This window comes from Meleagris gallopavo, chromosome 1, assembly GCF_000146605.3.
Source record: "Meleagris gallopavo isolate NT-WF06-2002-E0010 breed Aviagen turkey brand Nicholas breeding stock chromosome 1, Turkey_5.1, whole genome shotgun sequence".
Taxonomy (NCBI): Eukaryota; Metazoa; Chordata; class Aves; order Galliformes; family Phasianidae; genus Meleagris; species Meleagris gallopavo.
Genome location: NC_015011.2, coordinates 67,363,256 through 67,388,466, shown reverse-complemented (window position 1 = coordinate 67,388,466; position 25,211 = coordinate 67,363,256). Strand labels below are relative to the sequence as shown.

At 39.0% G+C, this 25,211-nt stretch overlaps 1 protein-coding gene across 1 annotated transcript in view; it reads left to right on the top strand.

Moving 5' to 3' along the window:
• The window catches only part of ST8SIA1 (ST8 alpha-N-acetyl-neuraminide alpha-2,8-sialyltransferase 1), a 144,946-nt gene that overhangs the window by 78,763 nt on the left and 40,972 nt on the right, over nt 1-25,211 (top strand). The window contains exons 4-5 of the mRNA XM_019611649.2: nt 5-114; nt 5,467-5,559. Coding sequence (XP_019467194.2) covers nt 5-114; nt 5,467-5,559 — 203 coding nt within the window. The remainder of the gene's footprint in view (nt 1-4; nt 115-5,466; nt 5,560-25,211) is intronic.

Genomic DNA, 25,211 nt, shown 5'->3' with positions numbered 1-25,211 from the left:
CTAGGCTACACCCTTCCAGCTGCCACTGAAGAAATGCTCTGTGGTGGGAAACGGTGGGATTCTCAAAAAGAGCGGCTGTGGAAAACAAATAGATCAAGCGGATTTTGTCATGCGGTAAGATGGAAACCTCAATGACAAATTGTCTGCCCTTCCCCCTGCTCAGTCTCTTGACTTTTCAAAGCTATTCAGTTGTGATTAATCAATTATAATTTGCCTAGGATCCTTTTTTTTTTTTATCCCCTTTGCAGGATGTGATTTGGGTAGAAGTGTGAGAAGGGGCAATAAAGAGAATTTTGGCTGGCCTCTGCAGATATGTGTGGGGGAAATCTGCAGATAGGTGCATTGTGGTTCTGACAGATTGTACAGTGTCACAGTCAGGGATTTAGGAACTTTTTAATTATTCCTTAGTAGATGGAATCTCATCTTGTACTGTGCTTCGTCCTTCACAACTCTAAATGCAATCATATGCAACCCATTAAAATAGTGATGAGTAGATACTGATTCATAGGGCAAGGATTAATAAGTTGGGACAAGCTGAAGAATTTCCACATTTTTCCCCCCTTCAGATTAACTTCTGTCTAAGAGAAGACAAAACCTTTTTCCTTGATGCCATCTTGTTTTGAATTCCCCACATTTGCTGTACCTCTGGTTTTCTGAAGTCATAGGAATTTGTCAGAAGGGTGCTGAATCGGCTACTGCTTTCTTGACTGAATTTGGCACTTTGTAGATCCACATTCTTTAAGGAGGAGAGACAGAAATTGGCCCCTTTTTGTTAAACATGAACAAGAAAAACACTGTGGAGCAGAAACTGGAAGACTGCTTCTGAAGAGATGAGAAATGGAATTTCTTTGGTTTTTGAGGTAAATGCATAATGAGCTCCCTCTTTAGCAAGTCTACTTATTGAATCCTGATAGCTTATTATAAGGCCATACAAACTTGCTCTAAAGTAGACAGAATTACTATAATTTCTGGCTTGCATCTTAAGGAACAAAACTGCTTTTGATGTTAAAGTAAAGAAATACAACAAACTAAAGACAAAGACACAGAGGGAGGGACTCAGTGTGCTGATTGCCATTACTGCAAAGCTCCTTCAGTGTTTCAGAGATTAAATATAAGAAACTGCAGAGTATGATATGGTAATATTATGTAGATGCAATAGGAAGTTAAAATACTGTAGGAGCAATCAGTTACAGAAACAATAAAAGCATTTTTTAAAGCAGCTGTTACAGCCTGATCAGAGAAAATGATTTTTTTTCTCTCTCTAGGGAGCATAAACTAGCCATTGTCTGTATTGAACTTATTTTGGGTTGGAAAGAAGCAGTAGGTGAAAACCTGCAAAAATCCCAGAAACTGCCTACAGGCTGTATTGTATTAGTGGTGCAGTCATATTTATGAAAATATTTCAGTTTTGTTGGGTAAAAGGTAATATGCCACTGGGAGAGAATATTTTTGTAGCAGGTGGAAAATTTAGCAGATTTTCTCTAAATCTGATTTCTATAATATGAGAGCTGAGAGAGGAAGAGAATAACAATAACTTGCATAATATTTTGCATTTTTTAATAGGAAATGTGTCTGATGGGTTTAAACTATTTCTGCAGTGCGAAATAGTTGTGGCAGGTTTTGCCATTGTTCATTCCTTCCATTCACGTTGCTTTTGATTTCACTTATAGCAGAGCTTATGGAAATACGATTGCAGCCATCTTCTTCAATAAAATGAAATCACTAAGGTTAATTAATGAGTTTAAACTCATCTCATGTCTGAACATCTTCTACAAACACAGTTGTACTGACTTAGAGATTAAAAAAGCAGCAGTTTTCAGCCCCTAGGCCACAGCACACTTCATCTGCAATAAAAAAGGTGCTTGGCATATGGTCTACATGTTCAGTCAGAGTAGTTACCATAGGCTTTTATTGAGTTATGTGGGTGTTTTTCAAGTTTGTAATGTTTATTTTTAGGATGTTTCTTTTAAAATTTTCCCTTTCCCTTCATGCAAGCAAGTATTTTAAGAAAGAAGTGTTGGATACTAAATCATAAACAATGTATTTGTCTGTATTTGACAGAAGATACGCGTTTTCATGGCCTTAGATTGTGAAGAAATATTTATGTCTTGTGATTCTCCCTGTCCCCCAACTACCTTTCATGTCTCTGCTATGGTTTGTGCATCTGCCAGGAAGAGGATTTCTCTCCAGGGGACTGGGGGATGTTTTCCATGCTGTTTGCTAGTGAATTTTTCCAAATTTGGAAGAAACTTGTCATTATGTTCAAACTGACTAGTGGCTATCATGACTTGGGAAGGACAAGCTGTTATCTTTTAATTATACTCTGCCATGCCATCTAGCCATACCAGCCCAGATGGAGCTGTAAATGTTAAATATGATGCTGCTTTTGGGGTTAGTAAACAAGTCCAGAAAAATGTTGCTTTCAGTTGCCATAGGTAATTATAGTCTTGACTCTGGTCAAGGTGCTACAAAGGAGTAGAAATGAATATTCAAAATCCCATATTAAACTCTTATTATTCCCTAGCTTTTAGTGTATGTTCAAATAGCTAGGTAATCACATAACATCTGTCAAATGCACATGCCATTACTCAGTCAAGCTGCCTGGATTCTCTGCACCTGAAGGAGTTGTACTTATCCTCTGGGCCAAATTCAGAAGAGGGGTTTCTGCCCTGTGAAGTTTGAAGGATCCCTCTCATTTCAGTTCATTTCATTCTCAGTCAGCTGTTTCTACCTATTGAACTGGAAGGCCTCACATGTGAAAAAAGCGCACATGAACTGCTGTGCTTTGTTGATTTTTTTTCCCCCACAAAATCTGGGCCCAAGCAGGGAGATACAAAAGTAAGTTGGCCAATAACTTCTCTTTCATTTATGTTCGTGTCAAAAAATGCTGACTTCAGACACTGTCCTGCTTTTACCTTCTTTCCTGCATGTTTACATACTCCTCAGTACCAGGAGTAAGAGTAAGATAATAAAAAATACAAGCATCTTACTGTGAATCTTTTACTTCTTGGTGCATTACTCACCTGCACGGAGCTTAGCACTCTGTTGACTCGTTCTGGAAAAGGGCAAGGAGTTTCTGAAGATGGACTGACTTCTTGCTGAGTTTCCTGTTGGATACTTAGGCCACTTCTTAATATTTCACAAAGAACAGATTGGGAAAGTGATTTACTGCTGAAGGGAGTTAGCGTGTTTAAATAAAGCTTCTGCAACTGGTGTGAGAAATAAATTAAGATGATAAAACTAAGGACATATCTTGGTACATCTCCAGTACTTTTAAATAAACTTCAATCAAAAAAGGCCATACGAGTCTGTGTTTATTCAAATCAGGAACCATTAAACTGTGGCCTGCCAGAGGTCACTTATTCCATCTCTGCTCCAGGGCAAGTCATCTGTACACACATCTTTCTTCACAAATATTTGTTTGATCTACCATTGAAAACCGCTACTGAGAGTGTTTCTACAACCTCTGCGAATAGAGTTAGGCTGATTAATTTGTATCCCACTTAGTGCAGGCAGAGAGAAGAAACCAATTGCTGTCTTTTTTTCTTCTCAATTTTTTATTACGTAAACCTTTCTCAGCTTCTGAAGTTTTGTCATTCTTTATCTAGAAGATAAAAAGAAAACAGAACAAGCAACCAGTCATTGCTGGACTTGAAGGTTTTGTGACCCACTCCGGCTGCCTGGGAGATGCACAGAAGCATTGCTGGAGAAGTGCTCCTGAAACAGAGTGCCAGGGAGTTTTATGGGAGCATGGGAAGAAAATGAAGCTGCCTCTCCCAGACGTGCAACCCACGTCATGGAGACCCGTGTCTCCCTGGTAACAGAGGAGAAGTGGTGGATTTGAAGTAACAGCTCCCTGCCAGGCTGAGGCCCTGGGGCAGCTGGGAGCTGCACCTCAGCCTGTCTGTACAAGATTTTGGGGGACAAAAAAAACAACAGCAAAACCATCTCAAAAAACAACCCAACAACGCTAAAATCTAACAGTCTTGCTCCAGAAAAATTCCCAATTCCACTTTTCTTTGAGAATCTTGGTTTTGTTTTTACTCTGTAAGCGCTAATATTATTCTTCATATCTTTGCTTTAAAAAGTTAGACAACTCTGAAATTGAAAGCATTGTTTTGACACTCATTTTTAGTGTAATTGCTGTATATTGAGTTCATTTCTCCTGACTAATTTCTATAACAGGGCTGAGTCAGCTTGAATTTATGTCGTTTGCTCTAAAAGTGATGCCTCCTATTTATTTCTAAGAAAACTCTAACAGATACAAAGAGCACAATCACACTACTTGGTAGAGCAAATTCTCAGCTACAAAACATTATTTTTCAACGTAGTCACCATTAGCTACCTTTTTTGCCAGTGATGAATGAGAGCTGCATGCCATGCTCATAAGAATCTGCACCAGTGGAGGTGACCCACTGTCACCCTGCTGAAACACACCACCCGTTGCCTCGTGCTCTCATCCAGTGCTTGGTTTCCATCAACATTCCCCCAGCACTGATGAATCTCAGTGGACACAATTTTTTTCTGCATGGAGGAATTTAATTCCACGCCTTTGCTTCATACTCACTTCCATGTCAGATGCCGTTTTGTCAGACTGCCCCTCTGACACACAGCAACAAGCTGTAATGGAATATCAGAGGGAGGGTTCAGCCTCTACTGCTATACCACCAACATCCACCTCTGACATTGATATTAAAGATATTAAAGTGGGAGACATTACTTTTGGAGCAGCCCTCATGTTTTCACCATTATTTACAATCCTTCCTTCTTCTTCCACCTCTTTACTTGGGAGTATTTAGGACTGCTCCTTGTTTGCATGTTTCTCTCCACTTGTGTTTTTTGGAGCTCCGTTTGCTTGCCAAAGTAAATCTGCTTGGTCACTTTATCTATTTTATATTATTGCCCTGTCTGCCAGAACAAGACTGTGAGAGAACATAGTATGCACAGTATAAATAATCACTTGCATTTTTTTCTCTGTGTTTTCTTGGTAAGTTCTTGTATACTGAAGGGCATTTGCCCGTTGTTTGCAAGACGTATGTGGTGCGTGTGATACTAGTCTAGAGCCAGATGCTGGAAAACAAGACAAAGCAGAGTGAAAAAGAATTTGGAGGAAAGAGTTTGAAAAAAGTTTTTGCTGTAGATAATAACAGCTGTAACCTTTCAACCTGTCAGAGGTCTCAGGTCACTTTGTTTTTGCTTAATAGTTTATAGAATCATCTCTGCAAAAGATTTTTTTTCTTCTATATTTCTCCACAGTCTGGTGCAAAAATGCCCTATTGTGCATATGGGATGTAGTATAGTAGGAAAATGCCTAGCGTGGTCCAATGTTTGTACAGCACTTTCACATTTTCTGTCAGCTTGCAGTTCTTTTTCTAAAACTGCAAACTTGCAGAATAAAAAAGACTGGGGATGAAGCCTGTCAATCCTGACTGTCAGTTAAAATCTTGGATGTCTTTCTTTGCACAGGTGCAACCTTCCTCCTCTATCCAGAGAATACAGCAAGGATGTTGGATTGAAAACTCAGCTGGTGACTGCAAATCCCAGTATAATTCAGAAAAGGTAGGGAGCATGTTGCTCTGTCTCTGGATTGGAGAAACAGAAAAGAAAAATATGTCATTTGTGTTTTAGATAGTGTGACAGAGTTATGTCCTGATCCTGGAAAAGATGAAATGCACAGTGGTTCCATGTTGGGTGAAATAAACCTAGATCTTTTCACTGTAAGCAGGGAAGCTAATGAAGGCTGGCTTCTTGCAGTTTTTTCTTCTGTTTTTTTCACATCTGTGCCTCCGGTTCCCTCTCATTACCTGATCACAGGGTATGTGCCAGAAGTGCTTTGGCTGCTTGCAAGCCAGGTGCATACCAAATGGGTGGACCACACTACTGCACTGGTTGGGCCAACTGGCTGCTGCATCCCACAGTTAATGAAGATGCTAATTTTGATTGCTCTTTGGTTCAACTCTGATAACTTCTCTGTCCTTACTCTCTTTGTATTATTCGTTTGATAGTGTCTTACAAGTACAAAGGTGATTAGGATAGACTGATCAGCAGGTTTTGATCACACAAGCTGTGCTTCCTAGGAGATTGGGATAAAGTTTTGTTTTTTATTAGTCGAAATTTTCCAAATTGTAATAGCTATTGAGAGAGGGGAAGAGAAGAGGAAAAAGATGTCAGTGCCAGCTCTGATTTTGCCTTACTGAATTTTAATTGCCATGTTATTATTATTATTATTTTTTTTTTGTCACCCAGAATGAGGTAGGCTGTTCTCAGACAGAATGAGATCTGGTAGTAACCTGTCATATTCACTGAAAAACAAAGAGAAAAGGCATAAACCAAGGGAGTGAGCAGGAGATGATTAGGCATAAAAAGAAAAGTATAATGCAGGTATGGGGAGGTGAAGGATAGTGAAAGGAAACAAAGCAGTGAAATAAAATGAATAATAGAAAGCCAGGTACGTGAGAAAGAAGGAAGGCACTGAGCAGAACTGGAAATTGATGTTAGTATCTAAATGTAATATTTTTCTCTCTGCCTGGAATCAAAGAATTGTCTAATTTTGAGTGAAAAAGATGGTTTGTATGACAGTCTTCAACAGAGTAGGAAAGAGAAGGTGATCAAGAGGAAAATGGAGAAGTCATCAGCTTCAAGAGCTGTTTCCAAACAGAGAGCATCTGAATAGGGGAAGGCACAGAAATGCCTTTAGGGTAAGATGCAAGCAAATCAAACAGAACTGGAAGAGAATGCGCCAGGTGCCAGACAAGAAGAGGGAATTGCTCAGAGCAGGGTCTGAGGATGAGGGATCTGAAAATCCTATGGGAGGTACGCAGCTAATGAGGTTGATTTAAGAAGTGGGATGAAATGTCCAGAACATCACATAGCTTGGCAGTAGCATTGTGGATAAAATGAATAAGAGCAGTGAGAAGTACAATGCTTGCAAAGGTTTTTACAATTGTCAAGGCAGAGAATTGTTAAACTCATGAATATTTTTTGTGTCTCCCACACCCTTCATCAATGGATAGAGAGGAAAGCTTACTGCACTTAGTATGTTTTCAAAGAAGAAGAGAAAAAGGAAAAAGAGTTTTAGTGATGGTACAGGAAGACTGTGGAACTATGCTAGGGAGACTGTGGAGTTAACCAGTACAGAAAGAAAGGAAGGAATGAGCACTTGTGAAATGATACTCTTGAGAGAGGCATATCAAAATGGGGAGTGAGCAGATGAGAAGGGAAATGGAGGAAGTGAAAGGGGAGAAAGAATAGGATAACAGGAAATGGGATTGTTTTCAGTGTCTATTTTCAGCATGCGTGGATGATAACTGTGATGCAAGACATTTGATGAGAAAGTAATGTGAATTGTATATGTATGTTTATTGATCAGATAAGGAGATATACAACCAGTTACTAAGAATAAGATAGAGAACAAATTAATAGTGCTGAAAAATAGGAGAAACCTTCTGTGAGGTTTGAAGCTCTTGAGAGATCTGGCATTTATCTTCCTCTGCCTGGTCAGAAAGAGATTTTTTTAAAAAATGTGTATATTTTACTAATGTTTCCTGTATGGTCTCTAAACTCATTATTTGACTGCTGTGTGGTGAATTAAAATTTAATCAAAGGTACAAGTCAGGAAGCTAGAATACAAAGAAGACTACTACCCTCCTAAAGCAATCAATTTCTATAGAAATAAGGTTTTTAAGGAACTGAGATACTTATCAGTGTGGACTTTCACGACATTCAAGGACTTTTCAGAGTAGTGACTGGTATGTATCTGTTTCTAAGCTATAAGTTAATGAGCTTCACATAATGGCATTATTCATTATCATTCCTCCACTGTCCTGTTGTCCTTACTTTAAGTAGGTTGATATTGATGAGGCTTGACGTCTCAATTATCTCTCAAGTGTGTTATGGCAGATTTAGTGAATTAGTCTTAGAAGCAATACCATTCATTGCTTCTAAAAGATATATCTTTACTAGATAATTTATGATTAAGCATATTGGATAGGGCAAAGTTTTCGTATCAGGGATGGGGAAGTAATTTTCTATTTTGTTTTTTAAAATCAAAATGATTTATTTCAGATAACTAAATTGTTGCTGGTGATTACTGCTCAGTGATATTTCTTCTTGAGAGCCTTAGGATGGGAGAGTAAAAAAATTCAGTCTGGGAGTACCTTGACTTTAGTGATACCTTCTGAATGTTACCATTTACGAATCCTGAAGTAAGCAGATAATAATGAAAGAATTAGAGATCAAGTTCCTGCTCTGTTTAAAGAAACAATATCATTATGCATGCAGGTAGTACAGATTTTATGTGTAAAATATGGTGCTCAGTTCTCAACTGGATTTGAAAAAGTATGAGGAATTTCCTACCCTAATGTTGCTTCTTAACATGAAGGAGTACTGACAGCAAAGGTATTATGATAGAAATTTCCCCGGCTGACTAGGAGATTCATGATGACTGCCCCAATTTCATTTTTCATCTAAGATGTGTCACAGGCATCTCCCTTCTATTAGTCCCTCAAGCCTATATAAACCTTCCTGGCTGTTCTTAGGTTCTGTGGAAAAATCAGCAAGGTATTGTTGCTTACAGAGATTGTTTCTGTATCATTTCTGTATCTAATCATTTACCTACAGCTGTGGAGCAGAGCCTGACTAGTCAGTGGATCACACTGGGACATGAAAACATTTATGTAGATAGCAATGATTTATGATCAATGGTGGATTTTGACTAAGTGGTACATAGGAGTCAATATTTAGGATATAAATATTACGTGTTTCTTGAGTCACTGATTAAAAGCTGTTTCAGAGAAGCAAACTCTAGCAGTTGGATACTATCTTGCAACCTTCAACAACTTTGATAAATATCTGATAATACACTTATCTTCGGTCTGAACTTTCAAATAATCTGCAAACAAATGTTTTTTGCAGCAATCTTTCTTTCTATCTGCCATGACTTTTCACTCTGTCTAACCTGTGTAGACATACATCATTGTTAATGTGGATGTAACAGTCCAAATAGATGGTTTCCTAGCATCCACTGTGTTTCAGATCTACTGATATCTGTTGGTAAGTGTTTCATCCAGGAGCTGCTTGTGTTTCTGACCTGTGTGGAAATAATCTCATTAGCAAGTGACACAAAGAACACGGTAGCATTCTTTATTTCTCGTAATTCAGCATCATTATAACTAGCAGAAGCCCCTGAGGTTTATAACGCACTTCCTGACACCTTACGCCTTTGAGACGTAATCCAACAGCCAGTTGAATTGTGTGAAGCTTCTCTCCCTTTTCATTTCAGTGTGCTTGAAGGCACACTCTTTGCACTTGCAAGAGAGCAGACAGCTGTGCAGCTGCTCTTTGAGCTGCTGCTGTTGTCAGCTTGAGGAGCAGGTTGTGAAAGAAGACTTGGAGTCTGCCCTCACAGTCCCTGCTGCGTGATGAGCAATTAGGTCTGCACCATTCTCTGGAGAAACACCTTCCAGTCTCCTGCTCAGCCTGAGCCCTCCATGCTGGAAAGTGGCACAGGATAGGAAAATAACGTGGAGAAATACTGCTGGCCTACCAGGAAAGGAGAGCCTTTAAGTCTTTGTAGTGAAGTTTCTCAATAGTTACATAACACTGCTAATGGAAATACTCTGACTGAAACTTGAAGAACGAGGTTTAGGGTCAGTCATCAGACTTAGCAGTTTGGTATGAGCTTCCTTTCACTGAATATGAATAATTTTTTGCATTAAAATTAATTCACTTTTTTGATCTCAGTGATACTTCTCAATTTTTGGCAACATCCATTTCCTGCACTAAAGCAAGATGAAGGAATGAGACTAAAGGCTAACAAATGCAATGACTCTCCCTTGAAGCTTTGAAATGTCAGTTAAATATCGCTGTTATTTATTAGGTTGCCACAAAATTTGAGTAGGATTAAATTGCTTTTCTAAGATGCTTCCTGAACCTAAGAACCAGCTCATAATCATTCCTAGATTCAGTCCCAAAGACAGCTTTGAGTCCTTATGTCTTAAGACATTAGGAATAAAAAGACTGAACCAAGGTAATTATTTAATTTGCTAAAAGCTTATTTAATCTTTGATTAAACAGATGCACAATGTTAAGTCCTGTTGCTAATTCTCATGAAAATAATGCATCAGAATTCCTCTTGACTGTGTGTCTTTGTTAAAGATGATATATTTCAATCATACGTAGTTACATCTTACATTAATAATTGAAAAAGATCGTAAAAACAATTAGAGAAAAACCATGAAAACAAAAGAGAAAAATAAGTTCTTGAAGGAAAATGTCTTGCTCAAATCTTGTTCTTTTTTTTTAGGAATAAAGGGGATGTGAGGATCTTTTCCTGTGAACTCATTTTACCATGGAATTTTAAATAATTCGCATAGCTGTTCTTTTGTTCCTGGTACCTATTGTTGATACTGAGTATATCTCAGGTTATTCCATTGAGATGCACTCCAAAATGATAAGAATCATTGCTTTCATTCACATCACAAATTTATGTTCTACAGTATTCTGTGAATGTTTCTGCCAACAGCAATAGGATAACATCTCTGAGAAGTAATTTTTATGGGCAAGATGCAGAGCGCAATAAACCCTTCTGTATACAGAGAGCCCCACTGTCTTTCAGTCAGTCTTTCCCCTAATGTGAAATTCACTTAAAATCTTTAAATTTGCTGACAACTGAAGCCCTGATTTCTCTCTGTGAGGGCACCTGTTTTTGTCCTCATTTCTACAGAAACATTCCCCAGTGCTGCCATCAGGCCACAGGCAGAGGCAGTAAAAAAGTCCAGGAGAGCTGTAACAGTTTCCTGGGGTGCTGTTAGCTAAGGTGACCAGAGGTGAGACAATACATAATCAGAAAAACTGATTGCTAGATATTAGAAAGAGCATCCTAGAGACTGCTGTTCAGTTCATGTAGCTTGTGTTTAAGAGCAAGACTGATAGGCTGGGCTGAATGAGTAGAATTTTCCCAAGACTAAGGGTAGACAAGATGTTATTTTGGGAGAACCTCTGCTCAGTTGCTCTATAGAAATCTCCATACTAAAATAATTGAAGGACTAATTGATAATGGGATAAAATGAAGAATTATAAATGAGATCTCAAGAAATAATAGTTTGATGCTCTAAAAAAATCAATTTTTTATTAGTGATTATCATAAAGTAAAGATAGAAGACATCAGGATTAAAAGAATTCATTTGAATTTCTGGTAGAAAAGTCTTGAAATTTCCATATAACATGCGTTTATTGTAGAACTAGAGAGGCATAGGATGCATTATCTTACATGTATATTTGTGCATCCGCTACTTTAAAAGGGGATTTTGGTGTTAATCTTAATTATCTGTATTGCAAATGGCATTTTAATTGCAAATTTTTGTCTTACAAAAATCACCAGTCTTGCCCATATGTGCTGATACTCATTAACACATTGTCTCACACATTTTCATTTTTTTGGCAAGCCGTTGCAGGAAAACTGTTGCTTTTTCTTTTCTCCACCCTCCTGCTGTCTTAAGACCACTATCTTGAAGAGTCTGCCAGCAGTACCAAACAGAAATACAACCAGCTGTCTGGTTTTCCATTATTAGATTTGTGAAATGGGAGATCTATATATGTCCTTGAGCAAGTAATGCTTTTAATTAAAGTGATTTTTTTCATCCTTATGTTGATGCAGTTAGACTTGATGTGAGAGCTACTAAGCCCATTGCCTATTTGTGGAGTAGTGTACCCAAGTATGTCCTTCATGTTTAGGTATGGAAGTAATATCTTCAAAGTTAGTTAGTGAAATAACTTGTATGAGTACGATTTTTCTAGATCAATCAATATAGTGTCTTCTATGAGCAGTCAGATTTGTTCAAGGTCACATCCCAAAAGATTTTTAAGTGCTCAATCTCTTTTTAGGTAACTGATCATTCTATGTAGTCTGTGGCTTTTAAAATTTTTTATTATCAAAATCAAGCTTTTTGAGGGGCATAATAAATATTTTAGGGCATTATTTCAATGTGTATTTCAGAGAAAAGACTAAATAAATAGAACAGATGCTGAAGAAAAGGATGAATGGAGAGAGAAAATCCAAAGTGGAGTCTTTTAAGGGGAACAGATTTTCTTCTGGTATAAATCACTGCAGTAACTATTGTAGTACTTTATACCAATGAGAACTTGACACAGGATTTTTTCTTGTCAGTTAAAGCTCTCTCTTTTGCTTTTGGAGCTTTTGGCTGGACTTATCTTCCAAACTGAATAGCTCCGAGGAGGGTAGATGAGGCACCCTCTTCTTCCCTGTCCGCTCTGGCATCTGAGTAGCCTTCTCTGCACATCCTTATTCAGGAACTGTAGTCTGTCCTTTGAGGAGAAAATGTAAGAAATTTGATTTATTAGAAAGCATCTCTGCCTTTGTTGTTTTTCATACTATTATACTAGCTTTAAGCTAAATTTGCAATTAAAAAAAAGAAAAAAGTGTAAGTGTGAGGTTGTGATTCATGAAAATGGTTTTTGTAAGCAAAACCTGATCTGAAGAAAAGGACAAATGCCTTGAGTCAGAATGTTAAAAAACTCCTCTGTATTTCTTACATGATGCTGTTAAATTGCTCAAAATGAGTCACTGTAAGCATCAGAGAACATTTTTCATCAGCAGCCTTTTATGCATGATCACAGAAATAGGATAATTTTCAGTTAAAATACACCTCCAAGTGGAGTTGAGCTTTTTTATTTTATAGTGAAACTGCTGTTTTTCTGAACAGAACAGTTGAAAAAATTGGCATTTGCTTTTTATTGCCTCTAGTTTACTTCTACAGAAATTTTGGGTAGTTGACATCTGTCAAATTAGTGGTTTCCTTATATTTATTTAGATAATGTTTGGCTATAAAGATGCGTGGAGGACAAGTGATATACTTGCTTCAGATGTGGCTGGATCATTTAGTGCAGGACCGTTGGTTAATACAGCATGAGTAGGTTTAACAGTGAGAGTCAGCTGCTCTGGTTAAAGAGGCAAACATGGGGTTTGCAGTTGGGTTGCCTTTCAGTGCCTCTTTCAGGTGGCACTTTCAGGCTCTGGTGAATACTTATTTCACAGTTTTTCATGTTAAAGAATTATTGTTGGAAAATTGAAATCAACTGTAAAAGGATGTCTTGTTTTCTGCATGATGCAATTTTTGTACCACTTTGGGTTAGATGAGTATTAGAAGCTGACTCTGTCTCTGAATTTTTATGAAGACGTGAGGCTGAGCACTTCTATTCTATCTGTAAAGTCATAAGGAAATTCATTATGAGTTTTAAGGGATAAAGGAGGAGGGAGTGATTACCTTTAATTTGCTCCCATGCGTAATACAGTCATAATACGTTATACAATAATATGTGTAATGTAGTCATAGTAATCTAATATAATGTGTGGGGAGACCTCACTGCAGCCTTCCAGTATTTAAAGGGAGTTTATAAACATGAGGGAAATAAACTTTTTACAAGGGCAAGTAGTGATAGGACAAGGAAGAATGGTTTTAAACTAAAGGAGGAAAATTTTAAATTAGATGTCAGTTGAAGTTTTTTTGTGAGAGTGGTGAGGTGCTGGAACAGGCAGCACCATAACCAGAGAGGTTATGGAGCCCATAAATAACCTCACGAGTGGAGGTGTACAAGGCTAGATTGGATTGGGCCCTGGGCAATTTGGTGTAGTACTTGGTCTATCAGTTGGCAGCCCTGTGGCAGGGGATGTTTGTTGGAGCTTGATGATCTTTGAAGTCTCTTCCAATCCAAGTCATGCAATGAATCTATAAAGAAAGCTGTATACTTTACCTCACTGATCTATCTCTAGAGTTTACTGTAAGGCACATCTTTTAGTATTTTATTTTATTTTATTTTATTTTATTGAGAGTTGAGACTAGTTAAAAGAGCCTCATCTCCTTTCTTTTTCTAATGCTCCATATTAAAAATTAGATGTTGACCCCACTGTATTTTATTTGCTTACTGTTTGCCATTTCTGTTCCTTGAGTTTGTTACTCTAAGCAAGAGAAGCAACCTTGTTCGAGAGTTACGTATTTGAAATGTTAAAAAATTACCTGGACAGGTAAACAACACTAACAGCAGAAGGAAAAGAGCAACCTTCCAAAAGCACCTGTATGCTAAATTTAATCTTTTATGGTTTTTTATTTCCACCAGTTTCTCTGGAATGACTGAAGGGTAGCAGAACTGATAGTTGCATGGAAAGTTAAAAACTGTGATCCATAAAATTCCAAATTACAGTTTTGCAGTCGAATTCTGGGAAGTTAATAGAAATCTATTAGAAATGGAGTAATAGAATGCCTGAAAGACAGTACTCTTGCATCAATGAGGAAACTGGAACCTTAGAGAATATAAATGTACTGAAAGAAGAAGAAGGATATCAGCTACAACAGGTCTACTGTCTGATATTGAAGGAGTTAATGCAGACAAAATAGTCTTAACAAAGGATTTAGAACAGAAATGAGAACAGACAACATGTAGGCTAAGGGATCCGTAAGTAAATTAGAAGTTAGAGGGATCTGGAGAATTTTTTAGGAGTTTCTAAGTAAATAACCATAACACTATGAGAACTGTCAAAGAAGGATCTTTTAGACTATTTTTCAAATGTTCTCAGGGAATGTGAAAAAAAAAGAATAGTACTGGTATTAAAAGGGTGGTGAAAAATGAAGATCAGAAGGAATTAGTGACTCTGACTGAGTTTAGCACATGTAAAAAGAGTGGAAGTGATTAAACACTGTAGGAAGTATTTAGATTTTCAGAAAGCCTTCCACAGAAGACAAGAAAAAAGTAAAGGGCATCAAAATTGAGAAAAAAGTAACATCAGAAATTAAAACCTGTTTCTAAGGCCAAGGAGTGTAATGCATGGAAGTCAATTATTTGTTGGTCTCAGAAAGTTCTGAACTTATTTTGATACTGATTAACTTAAGTTTCAAGAGAAGTCTTGAAAATGCTAAATAGCTTAATTCTGACAGCTCCAAAATGTGTTTTTAAACTGTTCAGGAAAAAGTGTCAAGCAGCGCTACTCAAACTAATTACAATTCATTAAAAGATCTTTAGAAGAAATGCTCTGACTTTATTGTAGAGATGTCCGTTCCATTTATATGTAGACGACAGAATGAGCAATTAGGTATACATGTATATCTGAAATGAATAGAGTACTTGTAGAGGCCAGAATTTCAAAAAGATAAATAACTTTTTTACTGGAGTGGTCTTTTTATTTTTCTATGAGTAAGTTAAATTTGTGAAAAAAACATAAAGTCAGAACTGAATGATTCGGTAACATGACCATGTCATGGAAAACTCATCAGAGGCCTTTCAAGAGGAACAACACAGACATTTTCTGAACAAGAGGATACAGCAGAAGCTTCCTCTGTATTTTACATGCCCAGGAAGTTTTGCTTCCTTTTTAAGTCCAGGTGTCTAGTGTCTTCCAACAAGTAATAGTAGTATTCTCACAGCTGAGAAGTAGTATTCTTGAAGTATTCTTTTTGTAGTTTAAGGAACTAAAATGTAAGGTTGTAGGGAAAGAAAATATTAAGTCAAAATATAGACAAACATTCAATCACAGGAGTCATTTCACAAAACATAAACAAGAAAAAAGTGTGGAATTTAAAAACAACTGTTCTGAGAAATATTTCTTGTTTGTTGTTGTTTGTTCATTTGTTTTTATAAGATGAATCAGCTGACACTACCTATCCCTACAGACCTTTCCTTGTTTATCTGCTAGAGGGGTAAAGTCATAGGCTTTATTTTCTTTCTTTTCTGCTTCATCTATACCCTGGAAGAGTAGCAATATTAATCCTCTCAAGGGTTGACCTCATACCTACTGAAGTCAATGAAGCCATGTCTGCACTGCAGCAAAAGAGCTGCTTCCAAAATAGACCAAAAAAGGTGGATGGCCTCTGTCATACACAGTCTGTCATACACAAACTCCCTGGGCCACGTATTTCAGTGTTTGACTGCTCTTACAGGAAAAAACACTTTTCCTCTGTTTAAACAAAATTTCTTAGTTTCTTGTATCAGGTGCCTATACCTGTTGAGGTGTCTAATTTGAAAGATCTGCTTAGATGTGCAAGGCTGAGAATACTATCAGTAGATGGTGGAACCTGAGCTGAAGCTCCAGGATATAACTATGCCTTCTTTGTAATGATACTTTAATCTCCTCCTTTCCCCACCCCCCACTCAGCTTAATTCTATCCACTAGATCTTTCATATAATCACAGAATGATGGAATGGCTTATATTGGAGGGGACCTTAAAGATCTGGAGATAGGGCACAACCATATCCACAACCTCTCTGGGCAGCCTGTTCCTGCACCTTACCACTTGCTGAGTAAAAAATGTCTTAGAATCGTAGAATCACCAAGGTTGAAAGAAACCTACGTGATCATCCAGTCCAACCGCCCACCTGTCACCAATAGCATTCTCCAAACCATGTCCCTCAACACAACGTCTAAACATTCCTTGAACAGCTCCAGGGTCAGTGACTCCAGAGGGCCAGTCACTCCACCAGTGACTCCCTGGGCAGCCCATTCCAGCACCTGACCTTTCGGAGAAGTAGTATTTCCTTACATACAGCCTGAATCTCCCCTGGTGCAACTTGAAGCCATTCCCTCTAGTTCTATCACTAGTTACATTGGAGAAGAGGCCGACCCCCAGCTCACTACTACCTCCCAAAATGTCTTCCTAAACACTTTACCTGAATCTGCCTTCTTTTAGTTTAAAGCCATTCCCCTTTGCCCTATCACTATCAGACTGTGTGAAAAATCAGTCCCCCTCCTGCTTGTAAGCTTCCTTCAAGTACTTGAAGGCTACAATGAGGTCTCCCTGGAGCTTTCTCTTATTCAGTCTAAACAATCCCAACTCTCAGCCTGTCTTCATAGGAGAGGTGCTCCAGCTCTTTGATCGTCAAGGTTACTATTGGCCTTCAAGGGTGCAAGCTTACATCGCTGGCTCATGTCAGCTTTTCACCTATCAGAACCCTCAAGTCCTTTTCTGCAGGGCTACTCTCACTGAGTTCTCCTAGTCTGGATTTCTATCTGTGTTAACTGCTCTTTGCACTTGCTCTTCCATTTTGCATTCCAACTCATGTACTAAGGTGGTATAAGTAGTTCTTGTCACTGGTATTTTAGGTCATATACTGTTTCAGAGGGTTTTTTGTTTCTTTGCTCGTTTGTTTTTAATTGGAGTCTAGTCTAATACATGTAAAAAACATCCACAGTACTTCTTACACTCACTCTCACTGACAATATTAAAGACAGAGCTGAGGAAGCTGGCTGGTAGAATTGTGAGCTGGTTAGCACTTCTAGACTGTATCCTAACCGGAGGTAAATCAAAGCTGCATAAAAAGAGTAATTGCCCAAGATACAAGTGCAATACAAAATGTAACAAGAAGAAGAAAAGCTCCGAGTGTTCTTTTTTACATTTGCAAATGGTAAGAGGTGTTTCTTAGATTCATTAAACTGAACTTTGGTCGTCATCTGGATGTTTGGCTTGCTGTTGATATGCTGAAGGGTTCCTGTACAATTTACATTACTACTATCTACTGTATTTATTCCAGACTAAGATATGGGGGAAACAACATTTCAAGAAGCAGCTAGATTTTGTATCCTGACGGTAGATTGATCAAGCAGCAGTCAGAGCAAGAAAACAGCAGATTTTTTAAAGAAAGGAATTGCTCTTGCAATTCCTTGCTGCTCTAACTAATAGCAACTTTGCTGTTCAATTCTGTGAAATCTGGGCCTTGAAACAGAAGATAGAAATGTAGTCAGGTATACATCTCTTTGCCAACTGCAGTGAAGACCCAGGATCACAGAATCACAGAATAGCCAGGGTTGGAAGGGACCTCAAGGATCATGAATCTCCAACCCCCTGCCACCTGCAGGGCCACCAACCTCCACATTCAATACTAGACGAAGCTGCCCAGGGCCCCATCCAACTTGGCCTTGAACACCTCCAGGGACAGGGCATCCACAACCTCTCTGGGCAGCCTGTTCCAGCACTTCACCACTCCCTCTGTAAGGAATTTCCTCCTGACATCCAACCTAAATCTTCCCTCCCTCAACTTAAAACCATTTCCCCTTGTCCTGCAGTTATCAACCCTTTCAAAAAGTTGATTCCCCTCCTGTTTGTAGGCTCCCGTTAGGTACTGAAATGCTGCAATGAGGTCACCCCGCAGCCTTCTTTTCTCCAGGCCGAACAAGCCCAGCTCCCTTAGCCTGTCTTTGTAGGAGAGGTGCTCCAGCCTCCTGATCATTTTCGTCACTCTCCTCCGGACCCTCTCCAATAGCTCTCTGTCTTTCTTGAACTGGGGACTCCAGACTTGGACACAGTACTCCAGATAGGGCCCTACAAGAGCAGAGTAGAGGGGGACAATCACCTCCCTGTCCCTGCTGGCCACCCCTCTTCTGATGGCGTCCAGGATACCATTTGTTTTTCAAGCTGCAAGAGCACACTGCTGGCTCATGTTAAGCTTTTCATCTATCAAGACCCCCAGGTCCTTCCCTGCAGGGCTGCTCTCAAGGACCGCTCCTTCCAGTCTGTATGGATGCCTGGGATTCCTCTGGCCCAAGTGCAAAACCTTGCACTTTGCTGTGTTGAACCTCATCAGGTTCACCCAGGCTCACCTTTCTAGCCTGTCGAGGTCCCTCTGAATGGTATCCCTTCCTTCTACTGTGTCAACCACACCACTCAGCTTGCTGTCGTCAGCAAACTTGCTGAGGGTGCACTCAATTCTGTCATCGATGTCATTGATAAAGATGTTACAGAGCACTGGTCCCAACACAGACCCCTGGGGGACGCCGCTTGTTACCAGCTTCCACCTGGACATAGAGCCATTGATGACCATTCTGTCTGCGGCCTTTCAACCAATTTCTTATCCATCGAGTGGTTCACCCATCAAATCCATATCCCTCCAATTTGGAGATAAGGATGTGGTGGGGGACCATGTCAGGGCCTTGCTCAAGTCCAGGTAGATGACATCGGTCACCTTCCCCTTGTCCACCGATGCCATCACTCCATCAATAGAAGGCCTCCAGGTTGGTCAAGCATGACCTTCCCCTGGTGAAGCCGTGCTGGCTGTCTCGGATCACACGCTCATTCCTCATGTGAGCAAGCATGTCATCCAGAATGATCTGTTCCATGATCAGTGCTGAGTTCGTTCTTAAACTTTCATTATTTGTAAAATAAATAAAGGACGAATGGCCAGGAGGGTAGCCTTGAAAACCTGAATCAGATTAGAGATTAAAGTAGAGTAATTCTGAGCGAGATTATCGATAAGAAAATGATCACTGTACATGTGCAGTCCTTTTTTGTGGATGCAAAGCACAGCTGTGTAAGTCAATAATGCTCATTACTCTTTAACTGTTTCATTACTGGTGAAGGATGGCTTGTCATCTGCACATGTTCCTCCCATCAGCTGACCTAGCTGGGGCTTTAGCAGGGACATGCTAAATGGATGCCTGTCCCAGGAGTCCCAACCACACTATGTCCTCAGGTCATGCTCTCCTCTCTGTCCAGCTGTATCTCTCTCAGTCATGCTGATTTTCCTTGTGCCTTCTGATCTGGGCCAGTAAAAGTTAATGTAAATGCATGACAGGCTTAGAATACTGAGTGCAAACCCTTGTACTGACATGAAGGTGTCTTGATACTGCTAGTAAGTGAAATCCAAGGCAATTCATAAATACAGTTTCTTTACTGGTTGTCTTCTGGCTCGAGTCCCTTCATGCCTTGTCCCAGAGGGTCCTCCACTGAGAGCTGATTTAAGCTGTTCTCATCCTTCTGTACGAGGCAGGAAGGAGCCTTTGGAAAAGCTGCAAAAAGTGGGACTGGTTCTAAAGCATAATTGGCAGTCAAATGCAAGGTTTATTGCTGGCCTTAAGGAGGGGTTTCTGAGTGTTGATTTTGAACTGTAATGGAGAGAAGGAACCAAAAGATTTTTTTTGCCAGGACATGATATCAAAGAGCTGATCTTTGTCCCACTTTAGAGGGTTTTTATTTCTAAATGGAGTAAGTTGAAGTCAAGCTGCTGTTTACGAACTATTGTGGAGCAGGGGCATTTAGCAAGACAGATGAAATGCCATTGTCTTTCATTTTTGAATGGAGCAACAGGAGAATGAGGGAGCAGTCACAGCCAGTGAAAATCCAGAGCACCATCTTTTTGGCTCTTTGCCCAACGTTCAATCATAAGTGCTTGTTGTGTTGCCTAACATTATAAGTAGACTTAAATCCATGGCTTCTCATGCTATCTCTTTTATGAGCATTAAATCTGCATTAAAAGATTAATGGGACCTGCCAGAGAAGCTGCTTTTGTTTGCAGAGTTGCTAATTGCTGTTCACACATTGTCAGAACACTGCAAATTTTGTTTCTCATCTGTATTTTTCCTCATATGAGAGGCATGTATTAAGTTACAAGCTTACTGTCCAAGGAATTTTCCATTAGCAAGGACTGTCAGGACCCTGAGCATCCCAGTTTCCCACAGAGTGGATGGTATCCATCAGTTTTTCAGGGATGTGTCCCTTCCTGTTGGTTTTCCGCTAAGCAGGAGCACAGGAAGCAGCCACGGCATGTGAGGACCTTCACCATCCTCCTTTTATTCTTTGTAATGTTAGTGTTCCTGTTCCTGAACATTGCTGGGTCATCTCAGTTTTGGCATAATATTTGCCTTCCCTCTCATTTTGCTCTCTGCATCTTTGTCTGTAAATATATCTCTGTGAACTGAGGCCTTAAAGAACCGCCATTAGCAACTCAAGTAAAAAAATTGTAGATTCGCCAGTGCCATTGGATGTTATTCACTTGCTTGAAGTAAAATATGCGTAAGATATTAAAATATATTAATCTTTTTTTCCCCTTTTGTGTGTACTAAGTACAAATAGTAATTCTGTCCCACACAGTAAACTCTCCTGTAAGGGAGAGATTCTCTCTTCACATGGAAAAGGCATGTACCATGACAACCTTCAAAATGTGGTTCATTGCCTTCAGGTGACTCTTGTGGCAGATGAAGCCCTGACCTGAAAGTTTCTGAAAGTTTCTGTATAATTTTGCTTATTTTGCACTACTCAGAAATACTTCTAATCTAATTTCCCAAAGGGCGTATATTGTTGAGTGCGGAAGGGGCATTGCAGTGGACACTGCAGGAACTAGGAGGCAAGATTTCTCTGATTTCAGAAAAGGTCATTTTGTTTCAGATTACTTGTTTGAAATATTGGCTGTAAGGATATGTATTGGTTGATTTTAGAATAAATATTTTTAGAGTTCCTGGTGAGCTTTTGTAGAATGTAAGTAATGCTGTTTGGTTAAAGCTGTTTTTGCCATTGTAGCAGAGTGTAGTTTGTAGTGACGAGCTGGGATATTAGATAGTCTTATTCCTGTTTTCTATTTCATGCTTCATTCTGCTCTTTAATATCTACTTGTATGTAAAGTGTCCTTGTCTAACTATAGGGTTGCATGTGGGCTGAATCTAGCCTTTTGAAAGCTTCTTCTTGCTCTTTCTCCTTTTCTATAGAGGAGATGGGGAAGAACTGGCAAAAGCAGCAAATACAATCTGACTAGCCAAATGACTGCTTCAGTCACAGCCTGACATACAGATCTGTAAGCAATTGCTGTTGCTACTGAAATCAACAAGGTATGGGAGGGCTGGCAGCTACTGCACGGTACGGAGTTGGAAGAGAAGGTTGCATGAGAGTGTGCAGAGATCTAAACCCTAAATCCACCTCTCATCTTTCTTGCACTATTTCTCCCCCCTCTCCCTTCGTCACTGAACATATAACACGCTGAACAGGCAGCACCAACTCTGTGTGGCTGGAAGCAAAACTATGGCAGTGCCACACAATTATAATGCTTGTGACTGATGTGGGGCAGCATGTTCCTCTTGTGAGACGTATGTTCCTTCTCTGCGTTGCTTATCAACTAGTTGTGAACATCCTTTGGCAGCGGCCTAGAAAAGACTTCCTGTGAATTGCTCAAAAGGTTCTTCACAACTTTCTTTCGTGCCGTTTGGCAGAAGCTTGAGTCGTGCAAAGTGAATGAGTGGTTGCGTGCTTAGACTATAACTGTGAAGTGCAAGCTGTTCAGACAGCTCTTGACAGAAGCAGCAGCCTGAAGAAAGAGGACATCCTAGTATGTGATGAACTGACTGCTTTTAGGTTGGTGGCACACTAATAGAGCTGGAAGTAAGTTGTCACATATCCTCTAGCTTGCTAAGCAAATTTGCTCAGACCTAGATTTTTCTTCCCTTTCTACATTTGCTCACAACAGACAAGCACTTTTCTTCTTAAAATTTGCTGAATTTGTACATTTGCCCTGAAATTTGGGGCTGAAACAAAACAAAAAAAACTTCAAGAGAAAATTTTTTATGAGAAGTAAACAATTTGACTATTTCCCACCTTGCAGATACTTTGGACTTCATGCATAGTGAGAACTTGATTGTGGAGGGTTGAATGCTTAAAAGAAACTGAAGCTGAATTGCACTACACAAGTAATTTCAACCAAAAAAAATAATAGACTTCCATCACATTTTTTGTGCGTGCCTGGACCCCTTGGTGGATAGTTTAGCAGTCCTATGAAAAACTACACTGTTGGTTTACTTGCTGTGCCATGTTCACTTAATTCTGAGTCACTGTGAGTTCAGGCAGGAATTATCTGCAAGTTTCTTCTTTGTATTTAAATTATATAAAGCAATCTGCTTCATGCCATGTAAGTCTCAACTCAAAGATCTGACTGGATTAGCTATGCAGGCACAGCTGGAGTTATAGATAATGGATAGCATCCTCAGCTGGTGTATTGTATTCAGTATAATTCTAGGAAGCCAGCAGAGCTGTACTAATTCCTGTCATCTGAACAGCAGTACTTTCTGCATTTGCTCTCTATCTCTCAGCTGCCAAAGCTTATGTTTGGGTTTTTGTGCAGAACTTAATGATATCCCTTGTGTTTGAATAGGGCAGAGTGCCCTATAAACAATAGGTTTTCTTACAAGTGATTGAGTGTTAATGCTGGGAGGTCCTTTTGTCTTTTGTTGAAATTAAGATATACGGAAGGACCAGATCGAGATTAAATGTGAGGTACTTGTGATTTTCATGAGTTTTCTTTTATAATGAAGGTAGCATCAAACTAAAGGTTGTTATTTAAATGAGTAGTTCATGAAATGATATCATCATGTAACACGTAATTAATCAGAGACAGACTCCCTATTTCCTTTACCACTTCAGTTATTTTCGCTTATATATCAGCTCTCCAGATGTCCAAAAATTACTGCAGAATCTGTAGGAAATAAGCTGTTTTTAAAGACACTGGACAACAGTTTCTGAGTGTTCTTCAAAATTTCCAGTGCAGAAAACAGCACTCTTATTTGTGTGTTCGAGCCCATGTATTAGAATGAATAGGATTGAAGGAATATGAACAAACAAAGCATTGATTCAGATGTAATTTAATAGCCTTGCTTTTCTGTGTGATAACATACAGAATTTCCTATTGTAAGTGCAGTTGTTCACTCGGGGCAGCTGTAGAGCTGAGGATCCAACCACACTGTAAGTCATCTCACCTAACTGTGGACATCACAAGTCCAGACTTCTGTAGTTAATGGGGAGAGGACTTACCTGTGAAGATGAACTGCCTTCTGAAGGTGGTTGTAGGGGTGGTTAAAATGACTTTCTTAGATTGAATAGGTATTATCCCTCCTCCAAAACCATTTCTCTCCAGTCTCTCCAAGAATAAAGGCAAGAGCATGTGTTTTGACTGAGAAAGTGTCAAGAGGAATTGGTTTGAAAAGTAGTATCTTTCATCCAGACTACAAGAGCAGTGATGTACAGGCAGCAGAATAGGAGATTTCCACTGTCCCAAATGCTGACTGAGACCTGACCAAAAAGAATATGAATTGAAATTTGACAATAGTTCCTCAGCCTCCCTGCTGTGTATTATCCTTCTTTCTATTGCAGCGCCATCCAAAGAGACAAGGATGCATGCACTCTGTTAGGCACCATGTGAGTAAAGAACAAAAGGTGTTTTCCTCCCACATTGCTGGCACTCTGCTTCATCTCTGGCCATCAGAAAATTAGGTCGGCCTCAAACAGATGAAAGGAAGAAGTTGCCTCAAGTGGTGAACTATGTTGGTAGCTTCTGGGTCACGTTTTAATAAGTGCATTTGGTAACTAGCAAGTTTTTAATTTAAAAAGTTGTTCCATGTTACAAATATTTATTTATTATCTGTGCAGTAATCTTTGCATAGCTCTTGTTATCTGCTTGCTACCACTGTGCAACCCCAAAATTGTTTGTTAATGATTGTTACTGCAAAGAGACCAAAGCAGTTTGCACAAACCATTCAAGGAAAGGGTAAAATAAACCCAACTTTCCATCTCCCTGTTATATATCTGCATGTATCTAATATATGTATAAAATATATATGTATATAATAACTAAATTTACTTCTGACACTGTAACCTTAGAGCTCCACAAACAGCTAGTTATTTAATTACCTGGAAGGTACCTCCACCCCCCCTCCAGAAAATAATTCCTTTGAGTTGCAAGAAACGTTGAGAAGTGATTGGATTAAAATTTTTATTTTGTTTTGAAGCACTAGAAGTATTTTTATTTGAGAAAAATGAGAACTGGAATACATTTTCAAGTGAAACCTGACTCTTTTGTTTAGAACATATTGAAATGTCTTAATATTCTTCCCCTTCAGCTCTTACTGCAGTTTTTTCTCCTGAATCATATTGTGTACATCTACATGAATTGGGGTGCCTAATTCTGATCAGCCAAGAGAAAAAAACTAAACTGAATCAAATTCTTAGTTGTCTTTTGTACTCATAGTAGCAGTTAATCTCCCAATTCAATTGCTCAAGATTAAGAGCTGAATTTGGATTTCTTTTGTAGGAAACCTAATGCTAGTAGAACCGGAAGCTACAGATTATTAGTTGACGTTCTATTTTCACATTGTTTTTATTCAGTAATGAAGAGATCCCTTTTAGCCATGATTAATATTAATTGAGATCCTTGTGTTTCCAAATGGCTGTCACCATCAGCTCCTATATCTTTTGTCGGTGCCCGTGCCTTTAAATTCATGTGATTTCTTCAGAAAGTGTAATTGGATATTTTTGTTGTATGTAGCAGGGAATGCTGTCTAATATTTTGAAGCATGACATTTTGATGACTACCCATAAAACAGCAGTATGTTTCTGGCCAACAGAATGCTAACATTCACTTCTCAAGGAATCAGCGACAGCAGCAGCATATTATTTATT